The 19934-nt window shown below is 53.1% G+C and overlaps 1 protein-coding gene across 1 annotated transcript in view; it reads left to right on the forward strand.

Annotated features, from left to right (window-relative positions):
- MED27 (mediator complex subunit 27) overlaps window positions 1–11498 on the forward strand; it is a 99054-nt gene extending 87556 nt beyond the window's left edge. The window contains exons 7-8 of the mRNA XM_068155965.1: window positions 9151–9228; window positions 11037–11498. Of these exons, the coding sequence (XP_068012066.1) occupies window positions 9151–9228; window positions 11037–11171 (213 nt within the window). The 3' untranslated portion in view covers window positions 11172–11498. The remainder of the gene's footprint in view (window positions 1–9150; window positions 9229–11036) is intronic.
- Window positions 11499–19934: the final 8436 nt, after the last annotated feature.

Genomic DNA, 19934 nt, shown 5'->3' on the forward strand with positions numbered 1-19934 from the left:
TCCCCACAGGTCCTTCTGAGCAGTCCCTCCCCAGCCCTCCTGCAGGTCCCCTTCAGACACTGAAATGCAGCTGTGCTGTGTGATGCCATCAGTAGGGCTGCCCAAGCCCCACACAGGCTTTAAACCCATCCTGATCTCAGAGTCCCCTCCTTATTTACACCTAAATGCTCTGTCCAGTTTAGCATGCCACAAACTGGTTTGGTTTTTGACTCCATGTGCTCCTTCCCAGGGCCTGTTTCAAGCCAGGCTGTGGGAAGCTTTGTGCCTGCCCAGCTGTTTGTGAGGGAGCTGTGGGATCCCAAAGCGCTGGAGCAGGGCAGCACAATCTTCCCCACTGCAAGGGCACATAAGTATTGTAATGTATGAAGATGTATTCTTGCCAATAATCTCAGGGTACAATCACATGCAGGATGAATGCATGCATGAGACAAGTGCTGGGCTATTGATGATGTCTGTTCAAGGAGAGGAGATGGACTGTCCCAGGGTCACCTGCCTGATTTGCTCCCATGGCATGATCGCTGCTCAGCTCTGTGCAGAGAAGGCAAAATGGAATCTCTCTGACTCAGTCCAAAGAAGCAGAACAAGCAAAACAGACATTTCAGCACTCCCTGAGCTCTGAGCACAAGTGATAAATCCCCTGCCTCAGAAGTGGTGGTAGTGCCTTACTGAGCTGGGGGTGGAGAAGGGTGTGTGAAGCATCCCCACGGAGTTCCTCAGTCCCTGCTCATAGAGGCACCAGCAGTCATCCTCCACAGTGCCTCTTGGGCACCAGGTTCTCCCCCAGAGGAACTCAGATGTGGGCCTGGAGAGCAGCTTGAGGAATGGGAATCTGTGGAAGGAAACAAAAGGACTGGGACAGTTTCCCACCCTGGGAAGGGGCCAGGCACTACTGACTGCCTTTTCTTGCTCCTGCAGAGCTCCCTGCTCCAGGCTCCTCTCTGCTGAGGCCATGAACTTAGCAGGCTTTTAAAAAAACATTAAAAACCTTCCAGGGGATTTAGAGAATCCCTTTATATGAGCTGGAGTTGTCAGTGCTGCACTGGAGGGAATAAACCAATAAGTGGCAAGGAAAGTTCTGACTCTTTACAGGAAGCTTGGCATCTACTCTGGCAAAGCATATTGACTGGCAGTGAGGTAAAACACTAGGAGAGAGACAGCTCCCTGAGTTCAGCTGGGTGCTGGGTGGGTGTCTGGGCTGGGTACTGATGCCAGGTGTAGCTTCATACATCTGTGGAACATGCCCAGTCTGTGCTGGAGCAGGGCTGAACCATAGCTCTTTGCTTTTGGGCTGCTGCTTGTTCAGCTCTTGTCATGGAATGGTTTGGGTTGGAAGGGACCTTAAAGATCAGCCAGCTCCAGCCCCCTTCCCATGGGACACCTCCCACCAGCCCAGCTTGCTCAAGGCCTCACCCAGCCTGGCCTTGAACACCTCCAGGGAGGGAGCAACCACAACCTCCCTGGGCAGCCTGTGCCAGTGTCTCACCAGCCTCACTGGAAAGAATTTCTTCCTAATCTTCAGTCTAAATCTGCCCTCCTCAAGCTTCAGCCCAATGTTCTCACAGGTTTGATCCAAAATCACTCTGGTTCTTGTTCCTTGGTGTGTACAGTGCTCTAGACAAGGGAGCAGAGATGCATCTGGGCACTCCATGGTTGTGATCAGCTCGAGTTTGGAAGCAAAAAAGAGAGAAAAGCCAAATCTCAGGAGCTGTTTAACAGCCCTGGCAGTGCTGGGCTGACAGCTGGAGGAGGGCAGGTTGAGACTGGAGATCAGGAAGGGATTCCTTGCAGTGAGGGTGGGCAGACACTGGCACAGCTTGCCCAGGGAGGTTGTGGGTGTCCCCTCCCTGGAGGTGTTCAAGGCCAGGCTGGATGAGGTTGGAACTGGGTTCCTTCCAACCCAACCCAACCCATTCTGGGGTTGTCTTTTCCCACTGAAACAATTCTGGGGTTCTATGATCTCATTAAGAAGGAAAGGTTTTGTGTTCAGGCTGAGTTTCTTTGCCAGAATCTTTGCTTTCCCTGCATCTGAGGCCCCCTTTTGCTCTGTCTCCAGGTGCTCAGCTTAACTCCAGCTGTTTTGTTCAGCAAAGCTGTGCTTCCGTTGCCTTTCCATTGCCTTTCATTCCTTAAAGGCAGAACTTCCAACATCTGAATTGTGAAATATTGAACTTATCTGCAAGATCTCTTGAAAAAAACACAACAAAAATCCATTTCAAGGTCCAGAGCAGCAACCATCCCAATCAATGTGCTCTTCTGAGCAGGCTCCAGCTAAGCAGAGCAGGAGGCATTAGAGAGGGACCGATAGCCTGGGCTGCAGGAGGTGAGGCACAGCAATAAAAGGGAAGTTAATAAAATCAAGCCCCACAATGTACCAAAATCTCATCCTACACCCACAATAAATTAGTTTGTGATTCCAGCTTGGCTGGAAGAAGGAGAAAAAGTGTGTCCCTTAAGCGAGCTGGCACAGCTGCACTTTGTTTTGCTCTGCTTTGGGCTGAAATCTTTTTGCCATTACTGAAGCTGTGTATTGATCTCTTTTTTTCTGTTGTTATTATTGTTTGCCTTCCACCCCTCCCCCCTCCTTTTGAGATTTTGGGGGCAGTTTGTGCTTTCTCTCATCACCTCTGTGATCTTGGCTGAGGCAGAGCAGGCTTAGACTGGACCTTAGGAAGGAGTTCTGAAGAATGAATGAAGATGAAGCTGGTGAGACTATGGAATAGGCTGCCCAGGGAGGTCGTGGATGCTTCCTCCTTGGGGTGTCCAAGGCCAGCTGGGATGAGTCTAGTTGAGAGGCATCCAGCCCATGGCAGGGGAGTTGGAGGTTGGAGTAGATGATGGTTTAGTTGACTAGAGAGTGTTGGATGATAGGTTGGACTCGGTGATCTCAAAGGTCTTTTCCAACCTGGTCTGGTCTGGTCTGGTCTATTCTATTCTATTCTGTTCCGTTCTATTCTGTTCCATCCTGTGCTGTCCTGTGCTGTGCTGTCCTGTGCTGTCCTGTCCTGTCCTATCCTATCCTACCCTATCCTATCCTATCCCTGAGGTCCCTTTGCCCTAAGGCACTCTAGGACTCTCTGACACCACGTTCCTTGCAGGGTTGGGCTTGGGGGCTGTCTTTCCTTACTCCTCTCCCTCAGATTAGACACCCACTTTGATCCTTTGTAGAAGCACTTTGTTTATGGTGGAAATCACCTCGGTTTGGTTCCAAAAAAAAAGCCATTATTAGTGTTCTAGCAGTGCTGGGCTGGCTTTTATCTCCCTGTGGAATCTCATTAGCTTTACATTACAATAGGAGCAGCATATGTTCGACACTGCCAAAGTGGCCACTCCATTTACATTTGTTAATGGCACTGGGCTTGATTATTTTTGTTAAGCAACTTCCTTCAGTGCCAAAACAACAAAAAACTTTGTTGTTCAGGGGGGAGAAGAAGGAAAACAAAACAAAACCAAACTCTGGGGTTTGTTAGAAGTAGAAGTAGAGCAGACGGAGAGCGGCTGCTCATAAATAGCTTCAGAACTTGCTCTTCTTTGTCATGTCTGCTGCTCCCCCATCAAATGACATCCTGAAAGGGGGGAAGAAAAACCCACCCAGAAAAACCACCTCAGCTCAGGGCTTGGATTGCAGTCAGCTCCCAGGGCTGCAGGAGAGGTGTTTAGGGACATGAGCGATTGGAGCTCCCCTGTGCCCTTCATCAGGTTCGTTCTCATGGAGATGTTTCATGGGGTGGCTGTGGTGGGGTTGGGTTGGTGGTTGGACTTGATGGTTCTGAAAGGTCTCTTCCAAGCAAAGCAATTCTGTAAATGGCTTCAGTAGGCTGAGGCCCATCTCATGAATTAATTTTGTGAATGGAGTGGGGCCAGAGGAGGCCACAAAGATAATCAGAGGCTGGAGAACCTCCTCGGTGGGGACAGGCTGGGAGAGTTGGGGTTGTTCAGCCTGGAGAAGAGAAGGCTCCAGAGAGGCCTTAGAGCATCCTTCCAACAGCTGAAAGGGGCTGCAGGAGAGCTGGGGAGGGACTTTTGACAAGGGCTGGGAGTGATAGGGTGAAAGGGAATGGATTTGAGCTTGAGCACAGGAGGTTGAGACTGGAGATTGGAAAGAAATTCTTTAGAGTGAGGGTGGGGAGGCACTGGAGCAGGTTGCCCCAGGAAGGAGGCTGTGGATGCCCCATTCCTGGAAGTGTCCAAGGCCAGCTTGAGCCCTGAGCAACCTGGGCTGATGTGAGGTCTCTCTGCCCATGGCAGAGGGGTTGAAACTGAGTGATCTTTGAGGTCCCTTCCAACCCAAACCATTCTGTGAATACTTTCCAAACTCAGCAGCTTGCTCAAGGTCCCCAAAGTTTTCCCTCTCCAGCGTCAGCATCACATGAATGGAGCTGGAGTTCGTTGTGCTTCGGTGTTGGGGAGCAGAATCTGTTTCTAAGCTGGTAGTGAAGCTCAGAAGTGGATCCTGTGTGGGCCAGGCTGATGTGCTGCAGTGCTGTGAGGAGGAAGCCTGCGTGGTGTGAATTAGAGCCTGGCTGTGCACAGAGTTATTGAAGAGCACAGCTTGGACACATTCACCTCCCAGAATAGCCCCACCAGCCTCATCTCTCTCTCTCTCCATCCAGTGAGAGTCTTCAGCACAACTCACAGTGCTGAATTAGACTACATCCCAGCTAGGAAGGAGTGCAGTGAGCTGGGAGTAGCAATTGTGGCTGCAATTCACTCTTCAGCTTACTCACAGCTCGCTGTGGGGTGGGGGCAAGCCCAGGGAAATGCATGGCCCAGCCCCCAGCAGAGCACTTCCTCTTCTCCCCCCTGCAGCTGGAAAACACAATTAAATCGCTGAGCAGACAACCCCCTCGTTGGGATGCTTTGATATCACCGATGTGGACCATCAATGGGTTTACAAGTTACTAATGAGGGCCATTAATAGATTTACAAGTTCCTAATGAGGACCATTAATAGATGTACAAAGCAGGGATGTGAAGGAGCTGAGCTGTTTGTCTTGTCCTGAGTTCTGCAAGAGCCCAGCCCAGAGGGCTCCAGCACTCAGCCTGGGATTTTAGGATAGAGCCTGGAGTTCCAGCATTCAGCCTGGAATTTTAGCATTCAGCCTGGAACTCCAGCTTTAAACCTGAAATTCCAGCATTTAGCCTGGAATTTTAGGATAGAGCCTGGAAATTTAGGATAGAGCCTGGAGTTCCAGCATTCAGCCTGGAATTTTAGCATTCAGCCTGGAATTCCAGCATCAAACCTGAAATTCCAGCATTCAACCCTGGAGTTCCAGCATTCAGCCTGGAATTCCAGCATTCAGCCTGGAATTTTAGCTTTAAACCTGGAATTCCAGCTTTAGACCTGGAATTTCAGCATTCAGCCTGGAGTTTTAGCATTCAGCCCTGGAATTCCAGCATTCAGCCTGGAATTTCAGCTTTAAACTTGGATTTCCAGCATTCAGCCTGGAGTTCCAGCATTCAGCCTGGAATTCCAGCATTCAGCCTGGAATTTTAGCTTTAAACCTGGAATTCCAGCTTTAGACCTGGAATTTCAGCATTCAGCCTGGAGTTTTAGCATTCAGCCCTGGAATTCCAGCATTCAGCCTGGAATTTCAGCTTTAAACTTGGATTTCCAGCATTCAGCCTGGAGTTCCAGCATTCAGCCTGGAATTCCAGCATTCAGCCTGGAATTTTAGCTTTAAACCTGGAATTCCAGCTTTAGACCTGGAATTTCAGCATTCAGCCTGGAGTTTTAGCATTCAGCCCTGGAATTCCAGCATTCAGCCTGGAATTTCAGCTTTAAACTTGGATTTCCAGCATTCAGCCTGGAATTCCAGCACTCAACCCTGGAATTCCAGCATTCAGCCTGGATTTCCAGCATTCAGCCTGGAGTTCCATCTTTAAGCCTGGAATTTTAGGATAGAGCCTGGAATTTCAGCATTCAGCCTGGAATTCCATCACTCAACCCTGGAATTCCTGGGCTCCAGCAAGCTGCTAAGGATTGAGGAAGTGTCAGAGGTGTCAGAGGCTGCCCCTCTGGAGCCAGTTCAGAATGGGACTGAGTTAAACAGGGGGGGGAATAAAGCCCAAAGCCCAAAGCATTTTGCTTCCCCTGAGCCTTTTTGTCCTTCAGGTCTCCTCACAATTATTTTGTTTCTTGTTATAAACACAGAGTTTAGGGTGGGGTTTTTTTTCTCTTTAATTCTTCTTACAGGATTTTTCTCTTCCATTCTTCTTCTAAATATAGAAGTTTTTTTGTTTCCTTCTTCTTATAAATGTAGATTTTTTTTCCCTCTTCACTCTACTTCTTCTAAGCAGAGATTTGATTTATTTTTCTTTATTTCTTATAAGTACAGATTTGAGGTTTTTCTTCTTACAGATTTGATTCTTTTCTCCTTAATTCTCCTCCTTAGAGATTTTTTTTTTCCTCTTTAATTCCTCCACAGATTTTTACTTTGATTCTTCTCCTTCTCATAGATTTTGTTTCTTTAATTCTTTTTCTCCTAAATGTGGATTTTGTTTCTTTAACTCTTACACAGATTTTTCTCCTTAATTCTTCTTGCAAGCATAGATTCTACTTTTTCTTCTTCCTCTAAATATCTTTTTTCCTCCCTTTAATTCTTCTTATCAACATAGATGTTATTTTTTTCTTACAAGCATAGATTCTATTTTTTCCCTTCTTCCCCTAAATGTCTTTTTTCCCTTTAATTCCTCTTATATAGATTTTTTCCTTTAATTCTTCTGATATGGATTTTTTCCCTTCAATTCTTATAAATATAGATTTTTTTTTTTCTCTTTAATTCTTCTTCTTATAAACGTAGAATTTTTTCCCCCTTTAGTTCTTCTTCTTCTCATAATCACAGAATCACCAAGGTTGGAAGAGACCTCAAAGATCATCGAGTCCAACCTCCCACCACAGACCTCATGACCAGACCATGGCACCAAGTGCCACATCCAATCCCCTCTGGAACACCTCCAGGGATGGGGACTCCACCACCTCCCTGGGCAGCACATCCCAGTGGCTAACAACTCTCTCTGGGAAGAACTTTCCCTCACCTCCAGCATAAATTTCCCCTGGCACAGCTTGAGACTGTGTCCTCTTGTTCTGGTGCTGCTTGCCTGGGAGAAGAGACCAACCTCCTCCTGGTTCCAACCTCCCTGCAGGGAGTTGGAGAGAGCAAGAAGGTCTCCCCTGAGCCTCCTCTTCTCCAGGCTAAGCAACCCCAGCTCCCTCAGCCTCTCCTCCCAGGGCTGTGCTCCAGACCCCTCCCCAGCTTTCTTGCCCTTCCCTGGACACCTTTAAGTCTCTCAATGTCCTTCTTAAACTGAGGAGCCCAGAGCTGGACACAGGACTCAAGGTGTGGCCTAACCAGTGCTGAGCACAGGGGTAGTTTGTGTGGAGTTTGGGGTTGGGGCTTTTGGTTGGGTTTAGAGAGGTTTTGTTGTGGATTTGGGGGATTTTGGTTGAGTTTGGAGGGGTTCTGTGGTGGGGTTGAGGTTCTTTGGTTAGGTCTGGAGGGGTTCTGTGGTGGGGTTGGGGGGGTTTGGTTGAGTTTGGAGGGGTTCTGTGGTGGGGTTGAGGTTCTTTGGTTAGGTCTGGAGGGGTTCTGTGGTGGGGTTGGGGGGGTTTGGTTGGGTTTGGAGGGGTTCTGTGCTGTTGTTTGGGTCTTTTGGGGTTGGGTTTGTTTATTTGATTGTTGATTTTGTTGTGGTGGTGGTTTTTATGGGTTGGGTTTTCTGTTGTTTTGTTTCCTTCACTAAAAGAGACCAAAATCAAAGCTTTTGAGTGTTGCTGTGTGTTTGGTTGGGGCTTTTTTTAAGCCTGAACCTCTATTCTTATAAATTACTGTTCCAGATTGACTTGGGATGTGCTGCCCAGGGGGGTGGTGGAGTCACCATCCCTGGGGGGGTTCAGAGAAGGCTTGGATGTGGCCCTTGGAGCCATGGTGTAGTTAGTCAGGAGGTGTTAGGTATTAGATTGGCCTTGATGATCTCTGAGGTCCTTTCCAACCTGGCTGATTCTGTGACTCTATGATTTTAGCTCTGGAATTGACAGTGGTTGTTTTTCCCTTTGCTGAGCAACTCATCCCAGACTAAGGGAATATATTTGCTTTAAAAACAAACTGCTGAAGCAAAACTGGGAATGTTTAGTGAGAAACCCCAAGGCCCTTCCTCTCTCATGCTTTCAGTGACTTGGCTTGGTCATGGTTTCATAGACCCACTGAATGGGTTGGGCTGGAAGGGATCTTAAAGATCATCCAGCTCCAACCCACTGCTGTGGGCAGGGACACCTCCCACCAGCCCAGGTTGCTGCACCTCCAGGGAGGAGGCAGCCACAGCCTCCCTGGGCAACCTGTGCCAGTGTCTCACCACCCTCACTACAAAGAATTCCTCATCCCCAGTCCCAATCTCCCCTCTTCCAGCTCAGAGCCATTGCCCTTCATCCTGTCACTCCCAGCCCTTGTCCAAAGTCCCTCCCCAGCTTTCTTGCCACCCCTTCAGGTGCTGGAGGGCTACTCCAAGGTCTCCCTGGAGCATCTTTCTGATCATGGCTTGATAGAATGCTGTGGGTTGGAAGGTGTCTCCCCACCCTCCCTGCAAAGAATCTCTTCCCAATCTCCCATCTAAATCTGCCCTAATTTCACAGACCAGGTGAGCTTTGAGTCCCAGAAGCAGAGCTTGTGCCCTCCTGCTGCAGACCTCTGGGAGCTGGGCAGATGCTGTGCTGGGGATGCTTCCATTCTACAGGCTGCAGGAAATGATACTTTCTGTTCCCAGCTGGGTTGGTAGCCCAGAGTGGGAAGCAGAGCCTCTTGGTTCAGTGTTGTTCCATCAAGGTGGGCTCTTCCCCCATCAAGCTGCCATCAGCTGCTGGTCTGGATCCTGTTCCCAGCACTTTCAGCTTTTCTCCTGATCCTGAGCCTCTGTGTTTGCTTTTCCTCCCCGCGCACGAAGCTGTCGTGATCGCTTCGGCTGATCCTTGGATGAAGCTGGCAGAGGGGATGGAAGCTGTCAAACCCCAGCCAAAATTGCTCTGAGAGTCTCCCCACAGTCACAGAATCCTTTGCTTTGCTGCTGCTTCGTGGAGTTTGTGCTGTTTTCCTGCAGATCTCACGCTGCCTGGGCTGAAGTGCAGGGTGTGTAGGTGACTGTTGGCCTCCTGTCTCTGCAGGTGACAGACCATGCCACCACTGCTCTCCTGCACTACCAGCTGCCCCAGATGCCAGATGTGGTGGTCAGATCTTTCATGGTAAGTGCATTGGGAAGGGAATTTTTCCCACAGGAACTTCAGCATGCTTGCAGTGGTGCTTGGGCTGCATCATCTGTGAGATCTTTTCCACCTGGTCGTTGTGATGCACTGGGGACTTCTCCCACTTACCCACGCTGGCCAGCAGAGAATGCCTCCAGTGCCTGTATCTGATCCCTGGCCAAGGATGAAGAGCTCCTTCCCATCACCCTGGGGTCATTGGAGTGGGAAGACTGAGCTGTATGTGGATGGAATGTGCTTGTGGATACCTCCTCCCAGGGCATGCTCAAGGCCAGGCTGGATGAGGCCCTGAGCAGCTGAGCCCAGTGGGGAGGTGTCCCTGCCCACGGTGGGGAGCTTGGAGCAGATGCTCTCCAGAGGCCCCCTCCAGCCTGAGCCATTCTGTGAACACTTTGGTTTCTCCTTTCAGCAGGTGTCTCCAGTGCACATTTTAACTTCATTTGCCTCCTTTTTTGTGTGTCCTGGTTCAGAAAATGTGATTTCTCTGTGGTGCAAGCAAAGCTCCCCCAGGCTGCAGTAAAGAGCAGCACTTTGCTCCTCCTCTTCTGTTGCCCTTGTCCCCACACCCACTGCTGAGCCCAGGGAGGATCCACTTCTTGTGGAGGAGAGTTATTGACAGGCAGAGGCTGGGTTGCTACAGCAAGGGCTCTGATGAAGATGGAAGGATTTGTTTCAATAAACTCCTCTGACCTCCTCTTCAGAGCACAATTTGCTCTCATCGATGGGATTTTAACTGACAAGATTCATGTGCAGCCCTCAGAGCATAAATCTGCTGCTCTGGGTGGGGTTTAGCTGCTGGATCCCTGGAGCTGGGGCCTGGGTCAGGCAGTGCTCCTTGCTGTGTGTGGCAGTGGGGAGGATCCACTTCAGAGGCAGGAGCTTTACCTGGGAACACCTGAGCTGACACCTGGAGGGTCAGCAGCAGCCCCATAGGTATCTGTCAGTCTAACCAGATTCCATATGGTACAGAGCTCTCATGACCAATGAGTATTGATCCTAAGATCACATTAGAGAGGAAGCTCATTAGCTTGCTGTGGAAGCCCTTTTATCTTCAGCCCTGAAGAGTTCAGCCCATTGCAGTGTGACTGCAGCAGGGGGGTGATGGATGGTCATGGGGAGAGACAAACCAATATTTGCTTGAAGGAGGAACCCATCAAGAGCAATCAGAGTCCAGAAAAACTATGAGGAGCATGACAGATTCCCTGATTGTATTGGGTTGGAAGGGACCCTCAAAGGTCATCTTGTCCAAGCCCCCTGCAGCCAGCAGGGACACTTCCAACCAGAGCAGGCTGCCCAGGGCCACAGCAAGTCTGATCTTGGATGTCTCCAGGGACAGAGCCTCAACCACATCTCTGGGCAGCCTGTTGCAGGGTCTCACCACCCTCACTGTGCAGAACTTCCCCCTGATCTCCAGCCTAAACCTCCCCTGCTCCACTTCCAAACCACTGTCCCTTGTCCTGCCACCACAGGCCCTTTGGAGCAGCCTCTCCCGAGACTTCCTGTGGGCCCCCTTGGACCATCTGCCTTGCAGTGTGGTTCTGTAGCTGCAGCTCCCTTCCTGCTCAGGGTGTGTGAATTTCTGTTGACAGCTCTGCTGTGGTGACTCAAAACTCCTGAGCTGATGACCCAAGAGGGAGCTGAGCTGTGCAGAGCCCCTGTCAGCCCCAGCCCCAGACACCTCCTGGGGCCTCGCCAGAGCACATCCTCTGTCCTTGCTGTGTGACAAGAGTGGTGACCAAGGGGAGCATCCATGGCCACCTCTCTTCATTCCTCTCCCCTTTTGCTTTCAGACCTGGCTGAGGAGCTACATCAAGCTGTTCCAGGCCCCGTGCCAGCGCTGTGGGAAGTTCCTGCAGGAGGGGCTGCCTCCCACCTGGAGGGACTTCAGGACGCTGGAAGCCTTCCACGACACCTGCAGGCAGTAGCAGCCTGGGTGCCAAGAGGAGGAGAGGCTCTGCTGGGCTGGGGAGAGAGCTGCTGCTGGGTTAGGTGGTGCCATGGCCGAGCCTGTGCTCAGGGCTGAGGCTGCAGTGGTGCAGCTGCCTCTGCAGGGCACGGCTGAGGGGAAGCTTTGGGAGAAGCTGTGTGTGATGGCTTCCTGCTTCTGGGCTGCAGGGATCCACCCTGGGGGAGGTCTGACAGGAATAATCCTTCCTCTGAGCCAAAACACCTGTGTACAGTCTGTGGTTTGTGACACAATTTGCAATGTTGATGACTTTTGTATGCCTGAAGTAAACTTTTCTACTCCAGAACTTGTGCTGCTCCTGGTTTGGCCACACCTGAGCCAAGAGGGCTGTTGGACTTCTCAGCACTGCTCCTTCCCCTGGTGTGACAACTGCAAGCCTTTAAAGAGCTCTGCTGAGCCCCAGCTGCTCTTTGCACACACACACACACTGTGTCCCCTCAAGGGTTCCAGGTGCCCATGCAACACATCAGCAAAGGGTGAGAGCCCTCCCAGGAGTCACTGCACTGGGAAGGGCTGGGAATGTTCAGCTCCTGCCAGCCTCAGCTCTTCTCCCTGCACCCAAAGATGAGGAAGGTCTCTGGTCCTGTTCCAGCTGAAGCTTTGCTGGCCTGGGGCTGCAGTGGGTTCAGTGTCTTCTCTGCTGTCTTCTTGAAGCTTCAGGAGGGGAGACTGAGCCTGGAAAGTAGGAAGAAATTCCTTACAGTGAGGCTGGGGAGACTCTGGAAAGGTTACCCAGGGAGGCTGTGGCTGCCTCCTCCCTGGAGGTGTTCAAGGCCAGGCTGGATGAGGCCCTGAGCAGCCTGGGCTGGTGGGAGGTGTCCCTGATCATGGCAGGGGGTTGGGACTTGATGATCTTCAAGGTCCTTTCCAACCCAAACCATTTCTGTGATTCTCTGGAATTGAGGAGCAGAGGGTTTGGAAGCTTTCACCAGAGCAGAGTCAGCTCTGGCTCAGGAGGGATCTACCAGGAGGTGGAGGAGAGCCTCCCCAGCCCTGCTGGCAGCACTCTTCCTGCTGCACCCCAGGATACCATTGGCCCTCTGGGCCCCAAGGGCTCATTGCTGTCCCACGGAGAGCTTCAAGTCCCTCTGGGGGCACAGCTCTGTGTCTGCAGGAGGAGCAGCTCTGTGTCTGCAGGAGGGGCAGCTCTGTGTCTGCAGGAGGAGCAGCTCTGTGTCTGCAGGAGGGGCAGCTCTGTGTCTGCAGGAGGGGCAGCTCTGTGTCTGCAGGAGGGGCAGCTCTGTGTCTGCAGGAGGGGCAGCTCTGTGCTTGCCTGAGGACGTTGGGGAGCTCTTGGGGTTGTTGGGGTTTTTTCACCTCATTATTCTTCCCCATCCCCAAACAAACACTGCAGAGCAGGGGGGGCAAGGGCTGAGCCAAACCCAGCCCTGGCTGAATTACCTGATGAAAACTTTGTGCTATTGCTTGACCCAAGCTGCCTCCTGAGTCCAAGGATCACCCAAGACAGCACAAGGTGTGCATCTCAGATGAGAGGGAGCCTTGTAAAGCAGCAGCCCTGCCCTGCAGCCCGCTGCTCTGCTAATTAGGAGCCCTGGCTTTCTGATGGGCTAAGCACTTTGCTTTGTTGATCCTTGCAAAGGTCACAGTGTGGTCTCCAGGCTGCTTTGGGTGCTGCTGCCTGCTCCCTGCTGCTTGTCCTTAAATCATGGTGCAGGGGAAGCAAACCCTGAAGTTTGCAGAAGTATGCAATGTGGAACCAGTGCCTTGGCACTTGGAGGTAATTAGCTGCAGCAAACAGCATCAGCTGCTCCCTGTGTTAATTGAGCCTGGAATCTGAAGCCTGTGATTGGTGAGGCTGCTGGGGAGCCATAAAACTCACTCTGGGTACCTCTGAGCAGGGAATAATTGTCTTACAGAAGTGCAGAGCAAACGTGTTGGGCACCTCCCTGCCCCCCCAGACCTGCCCTAGAGGGGGGAAGCCTTCTCCCCTCCTAGGGGGGAGCTGCTCTCCAGCCCTGCCAAGCCTCACAGAGGTTGGAAGGTTCCCATTTGGGGCAGTGGACTTGCCTGGATTCTTCTGGAGGTGAGGAACTGCAGCAGGTTGGCTGCAGCCTGTGCTGGCCTCTGCCTGGTGGCCTTCCTGCAGGCTGGAATGCTGGGGGGCAGTGCCTGGTGGTGGCTGAGGTGGGGATTGCCAAGCAGAAGCTTACTGTGAGTTTGGGATGTGAGGAACAGGAACTGGGAGGTTTGAGCTCAAAAGCTGTTGCCAGAGTGCAGCATTTGGATGTTCCTCCTCTGCTTTGCAGCTTGGGTGCTGCTCTCTGTTCTTTTTCCACCCTTGGGAGGGCTGGGGACACGAAGGGAGTTAGCTGCAGGAGGAGCAGCCTTGCTCTTTGTTACCAGGGGAGTTTGCTGCAGCTTTTGCAGCAGCTCTTTAGGACAAGCAGGGAGGACTCAATGATCTTAGAGGTCTTCTCCAACCTGTTCCATGAGTCTATGACCAAAGAGTGGTTTGGGTCTCCCAGAGCATCCTCCAGAGCTGCTCTTCTCCTGGTGGTTATTTCTGCCAGGCAAGAGCAGCCTCCTTTAACAGAGAAGGAGAGAAGAGGAAGCTCCTGCAGCAGGAGCAGAGGCTGGGGCTGTGTGTGGTGGAGCTGCATCACCCCTGGGTTGCTGTTTGTAGCTCAGTGACTCCTCAGTCCCACGGCAGGGAAGGCCCTGGGGTAACCTCACCGTGGTGCCACCCCCCTCGGAGCACCCAGCCTTGAACTGCATCCCTCTGGGAGGAGATCCTGGGGCAGCCTCCCGTGGGCAGCCCCCACTTGGGGTGCTGGCAGGGGCTGCAGGTGACAGAATCCATCTCTGGAGGCAGGAAGGCCACTGCAGCAGCGTGGAAGTTCCCCTCCGGGAGGGGAGCCGTGGCAGGGGCACAGCACAGCCTGCAGCCAGCTGCCCCCTGCCCCTGCCCCTTCCCCTTCCCCTGCCCCTGCCGGCACCCTTCCCCTTCCCTTCCTCTTCCCTTCCCTCCCCCACCGGCACCCCCTCCCCAGAGCCCTTCAGCCTCTCTGCCTGTTGTGCACAAATGTAACAGGCTGACTTTTTAATTCCCTGCTCCCAGGGCTCCCCTGCCCCCTCATGCATTTTTCATCGGAGCTCGTGGCTCCTGCCCTGTGAGCAATATTGATCGACTGATTAAGCCATCAAGCCATGGCAAACAACTTTAATTTTCTGACCAAAGCCTTTTCAGTTCCCTTCCCTTCCTTGGGTGTTTGTTACCTTCTCCTGAAGTTTTTAATGGCTGCTGGGAAACAAAGGCAGTTGGTGAATTAGTCCCCCAGGTTACTTGGGAGCTGCACACCACCGGGAGCAATCCCAGCCGGCTGTTAAACCACACCGTGGGAGAAGGGAGAGTGGGAAGGGCTGGGGCTGCTGCTGGCCTTTAAAACCAGAAGCATCCCTGCCCAAGCTCTTGGAGAAGGGCTTAAAGCAAGCTCGGGGTTCTTGGCTTTAGTCCTGTGTCCAGCTCTGGGCTCCTCAGGTTAGGAAAGATGTTGAGATGCTGAAACGAGTCCAGAGAAGGGCAACAAGGCTGGGGAGGGGTCTGGAGCACAGCCCTGTGAGGAGAGGCTGAGGGAGCTGGGGTTGCTTAGCCTGGAGAAGAGGAGGCTCAGGGGAGACCTTCTTGCTCTCTCCAACTCCCTGCAGGGAGGTTGTAGCCAGGAGGGGGTTGGGCTCTTCTCCCAGGCAAGCAGCACCAGAACAAGAGGACACAGTCTCAAGCTGTGCCAGGTGAGGTTTAGGCTGGAGGGGAGGAGAAAGTTCTTCCCAGAGAGAGTTGTTGGCCACTGGAATGTGCGGCCCAGGGAGGTGGTGGAGTCCCCATCCCTGGAGGTGTTCCAGAGGGGATTGGATGTGGCACTTGGTGCCATGGTTTAGTTGTCAGGAGGTGTTGGGTGGCAGCTTGGACTTGATGACCTCTGAGGTCTTTTCCAACCTTATTGATTCTATGACTCTATAGTCTCTACCAATAGCCTTACATGTTACTGAGGAGAGAGGAAGGCTCCTCAGCAGTGAAGCTCCTCTGGCCATGCCTACAGTGCTGGGTCTGTGCCCATCAGAGGTCACACACCTGGCTGAAGGCTTTGGTGTGGGCTGGGGTTCAAGCCCAACAGAAGCAGTTCCCATGGGAGAGGAGGAGGAGGAGGTTTGAGGTGCTGAGCTCCCTGGTGAAACCTGCTCCGAGGCATCTCTGAGGCTGCTCTCTGTTCCTTTTCCATGTGCCTGAGCTAATTCCAGCAGCTGAGGCTGTGCTGAGGGCACATGGGCAGGGGTGCAGGTGGCACAAAGGAATGGTTTGGGGTGGGCAGCACCTCTGAGTCTGTGATCAGAGAGTTGCTCTGCAAAACCAGGGGGCTGGGCCCAAGGATGGAGATGTTTTGTCACTCAGGTGCTGAGAGCAGGCAGCTGGAGCTGGGAGACATCAGTGTGGCCATGCTTGGGGCCGTCCTCACTCAGCAAGTTCCTCCCCCCAGCAGAGGAAGGCTTCCAGGAAAGGAGGAATATGCAGCAAACACTTCTGGGGAGATCATTTGGAATTCATGAGGACAAATACTCGCAGCCAGAAGGTGAGGAGAAGAGTTACAGTGGGGAAAGAGCAGCACAGGCTGGGGTTGGTGTCCCCCATTACAACCAACCCCCCCAGCAGCAAGGCAACATCTCAGCTGTTGGGCTCCCACCCTGAGCTGCTCCCTCTGCATCTGCAGGTGGAGAATTGTGCACAGGAAACTTCTCTGTAGCCTTGGTATAAAAATAAAGCTGATAGCAGGGAGAAGCAGCCTGAGCCTGTGCAGCGCTGCCATGCCCTTGTCTCTCACCATCTGCACTTCCTGCATGCCTTTGGGTTTTATTCAGGTATTTTTAGCCCTTTTCTTTCCCCTCCCTTGCAGCCTGGCTGCTGTTGATGATCTCTCTCTCTAAAGTGCTGCAAAGAAAGCAGGAGCCTTGTTTTGAAGACACTGAAGTGCCCTCAGCCAGGGCTCAGGGCTGGCAGTGGGGCTGTGGCTTCCCCCTGCTTCAGAGCAATCCAGAGAGCAGCTGCAGGGACCTGTGGGGGCTGTTCTTTTCCTGCTGGGTGAAGTCTGTTGGTTCCCACAGCTGAAGAGGCTGGAACCTGCCAGGGAAGCTGAAGGAGAGCAAAATGTCAGCTGAGAACAGGGGCTGGGAGCTGGGACTGGGGGCTGGCTGTGGTCTGTGTCCTGCTGGAAGAGGCAAAGATGGTCCCTGGGATGGATGAATGAGCCTGGCCAGTCCCTGGGGTCAGGGTGAGCTCCCAGAATGCTGGATCTGAGCAGGGATCACTGAAGCAGGACCTCACCAGGAGGCTTCATTGCATTTTGCTTTCTCTCTCTGAGGTTTTGCCCAGATCCTGCCCCTGTGGTAAGTTCCTCCTCAGCCAAGAGCTGACTCTGCTCTGCTGAAAGCCTCCAAAGCCCATGCTCCTCAAATTCACAGGATCCTGGAAGGGTTTGGGTTGGAAGGGACCCCAAGGCTCCTCCAGCTCCAGCAGTTACTGGGATGTGAGACTTTGCCATCCCAAAGCAGCAGTGGGTGAAGCCAAGTGCTGCTCAGCCCCTGCTGCTGGCTCCTTGGAGGGGAGTTCCCAGCTCTCACTGCAGCTGGCACCAGGAAGAAAGCAGCTCCCAAGCTCGCTCAAGGGGCTCTAAAGCTTCCCTTTGCTTCCCAAATGTGGCTCTAATCCTGATCCCACCTCTGACAGCTCTGTTTCCAAACCAATTCGTTTCCTGCTGGGTCGCCCTGGGGCCGTTCCGAAGCCCAGCAGAAAGCTTTGTGTTTGGTTTGCATCTGAGAAGGTTTCCAAAGGGCTTGCTGGAGGAGGGGGGAAGGGGAGGGTCAGCACTGCTTAAACCTCAGTCCAAGATGGGCCTGGCCCTGGCAGGCTGGGAAAGAGCTGAGTTCTCTCTTTTTTAATGCAGGCCACCTTAGAGCTCAGGGTGGAGAAATTGATCTGCCCTCCCCCAGCTTATCAGGAGCACTGAAAATATTCATCATTAAATCCTGGTGACACAAACACAGAGTTCCACCTTCAGCCTGGGAGACTAAAAGTGGATTTGCTTCCTTGCTTTTTATCCTCTTTTCCCTCCCCCCAAGTGCAGAACCCTTGGAGCTCTGCCCCAGCAGCAGGTGGGAAGCAGCAGTGGGAAGGCAAAGCTTGTGAAGGGCACTCAGAAAGCAAAGCAAACCCAATCCCACCCCAAAAGAGGCAGCAGCCCCTCCAAGTCCACCCCTGGGTCACTCATTTGTGACCTGCAGCTTGAATTGCTGCTGCCACCCAAAACTTCCTGGGTTGGAAGGGACTTCCAGAGGCCACCTAGCAGTCAGCAGGGACAGATGCAGGCTGCTCCAAGGCTCACCCAGCTTGGGCTTAAACCCTTCCAGAGATGAGGTGTCCACAGCTCCTCGGGGCAGCCCATTCCAGTGTCTCACCACCCCCACAGTGAAGAGCTTCCTCCTAATGTCCAACCTGAGCCTGCCCTTCTCTGGTCTAAGAGCACTGCTGCTTCTCCTGTTGCTGCATGCCCTTGGGCACAGTCCCTCCCCACACAGAGTAACCTCCTGCAGCTCTGCTCTGGTGCTGTTGCAGTGCTGTTGTTTCCCCAGCTGCTCCTTCCTAGGCTCCTGTTCCAAGGCAGTAACCCAGACACTTGGATCCCTGGCATTTTCTCCTCCATTATTTCCAGGCAGCTGCCAGGCCCAGGCTTTAGTTGCTCCTCTCCCTCACTGTGCTCAAGGCCATCAGTGCTGGAGCCTCCTGGCTCTCAGCATTCCTCGAGGTGAGTCCAGCAGCAGGTTTGGCACCAGGGCTCCACTCTGTCCTCCAGATGTCAGCAGCTTCCCTCCTGTGCCCAGGGTCTGCAGGACCAGAATGGTTTCCTGGTGTTCCTTGCTGGCCTTCCACTGGCTGTGGGAAGTCAGAGTGCTTTAAAATGTAAATTCTGACTCTGGTTCCATTTTTATCTTTCATCCCTGAGGTATCAGAGGCTTTACAAACTCTTTTTAATCTTGGATTGATTGATGTCAATGGGAGCTCTCCACCAGCTTCCACAGATCTTGGACTGGTCCCAGGGTGCAGCAATGCAACCATCTCTGGGAGGGAGTGCAGCAGCTGCTCCAAACCTCCCGAGGTGATGCTCCAGGGCAAGAGGAGATGCTTTAGCAGGCTGCCTAAAATAGAGGTGGCTCATGGCTAGGCATCTGTGAACCCCCAGAGCAGGAAGAGGTCAGGGATGGGCCTGGGCAAAGAGCCTGGATCCCACTCTTGGCTCAGTAACCCCTCCAAGGGTGTCAGCTGTGGTCCCTGAGCGAGGGATGGGAACAGGCTGCCCAGAGAGGTGTTCAAGAAACCTGTGCCCCCCTGCCACCCCATAATGACCCATCCCTGGGCAGTGTGAGGTGAATAGTGGCCAGCTGGAGGACATTAAGATGACCTCGAGGGGAAAGAGGGCAGACAGGGTGTGAGTTAAGGCCTTTAATGGGATTGGCATTCCCAGCTTCCAGGGGGAGAGGTGGTGCTGGCTTGTGCCTGTGGAAGAGCTCCTGCACAGCCTGGCACTAAAGCTGGTGCCCAGCAGAGCTCAGAGGTGGTGGCTGAACCTCAGGGCCAGGACAGCACCCAGGGGACCAAAGGGTGGCACAGCTGCATGAGCTGCTGGAGCTCATCAGGCTCCTCACCCCGGGGGTGTGAGCAGAGGCTGCAGACACGTGGGGCTCACAGGCCCCTTCCCACGCACAGCTCTGGGGGAAGAGCCTTTGCATTGTCTTCTGAAGCTCTAAAAGCCAAGGGGTGAGACCCCAAGGGACACTTTAAAGCCACCAAGCTCCTCTCACAGGCTTTCAAGAGGCTCAGCACAAGAAGCAGCCGAACCTGGCACGACCTTCACTGCTCCTCATCTCCTTCCCCCAGCCCTGCTCTGGGCACCTCTGCACAAAGGTAACTCCCCCCGGCACGCACAGGTGTCCTCCATTTGTCCTGCTCTCAATTAGTCACTTGCAGGTGCTAAAAATACTTTAAAGGTAACCCCTGGGGTGGCTCTCCCCCCCCCCCCCCCCTTCCCCTCCTGCCTCCTCCTTCCCGGGCGGTTCCCTGCCGCCGAGTCGGCTCTTGGGTCCCAGCGGAATCCTGGTCCTGATCTCAGCCCCGCACCGAGGGAGGGGAAGCAGAGCCCCTCTCACCGTCTCCTTGCACAGCCCCATCCCCTTGCCCGCTCGTGTTTGGTGGTGGGAAGGATTTCATCCGGAGGGATTGGGAATTGTGGCCGATCGCAGGATCCCCCTGCCCAGGAGACAGGGAAGCAAAGGGGGCTGCCCGGCTTGGGAGCTGGGCTGAAGGCTTCCTGGCGATGGAAAGGCAAAGTGAGAGCATCCTGTGGCCTGGACCCTGCTGTGGGACAGATGCAAGTGAGCCCCAAACTCTGGGGGGGGGTGTTTGAGTCCCCCCTTCCCCTCCCCTTCTGCTTCTTCATTAACTATCTGGCGGCGGCCGCCCGGGCTGTAAATCCGAGGCCGTTTAGCAGGTGAGGTGAGCTGTGAAAAGCAGATCTGCACAATTTGCAGATTGCTTGGTGAGCTGAGAGCGAATGCTGCTGACTCACGAGCTGAGCTGCTGCTCTTGGCAATCCCTCCCCGCCCTCCAGCTATTTCCATCCAGCCCTTCACCCCTCTCAGCTTCTTGGCAGCCTCCGAA

Source organism: Melanerpes formicivorus, unplaced genomic scaffold (genome assembly GCF_026170545.1).
Source record: "Melanerpes formicivorus ecotype bairdi unplaced genomic scaffold, bMelFor1.0.p_v2 SCAF_33, whole genome shotgun sequence".
Classification (NCBI taxonomy): Eukaryota; Metazoa; Chordata; class Aves; order Piciformes; family Picidae; genus Melanerpes; species Melanerpes formicivorus.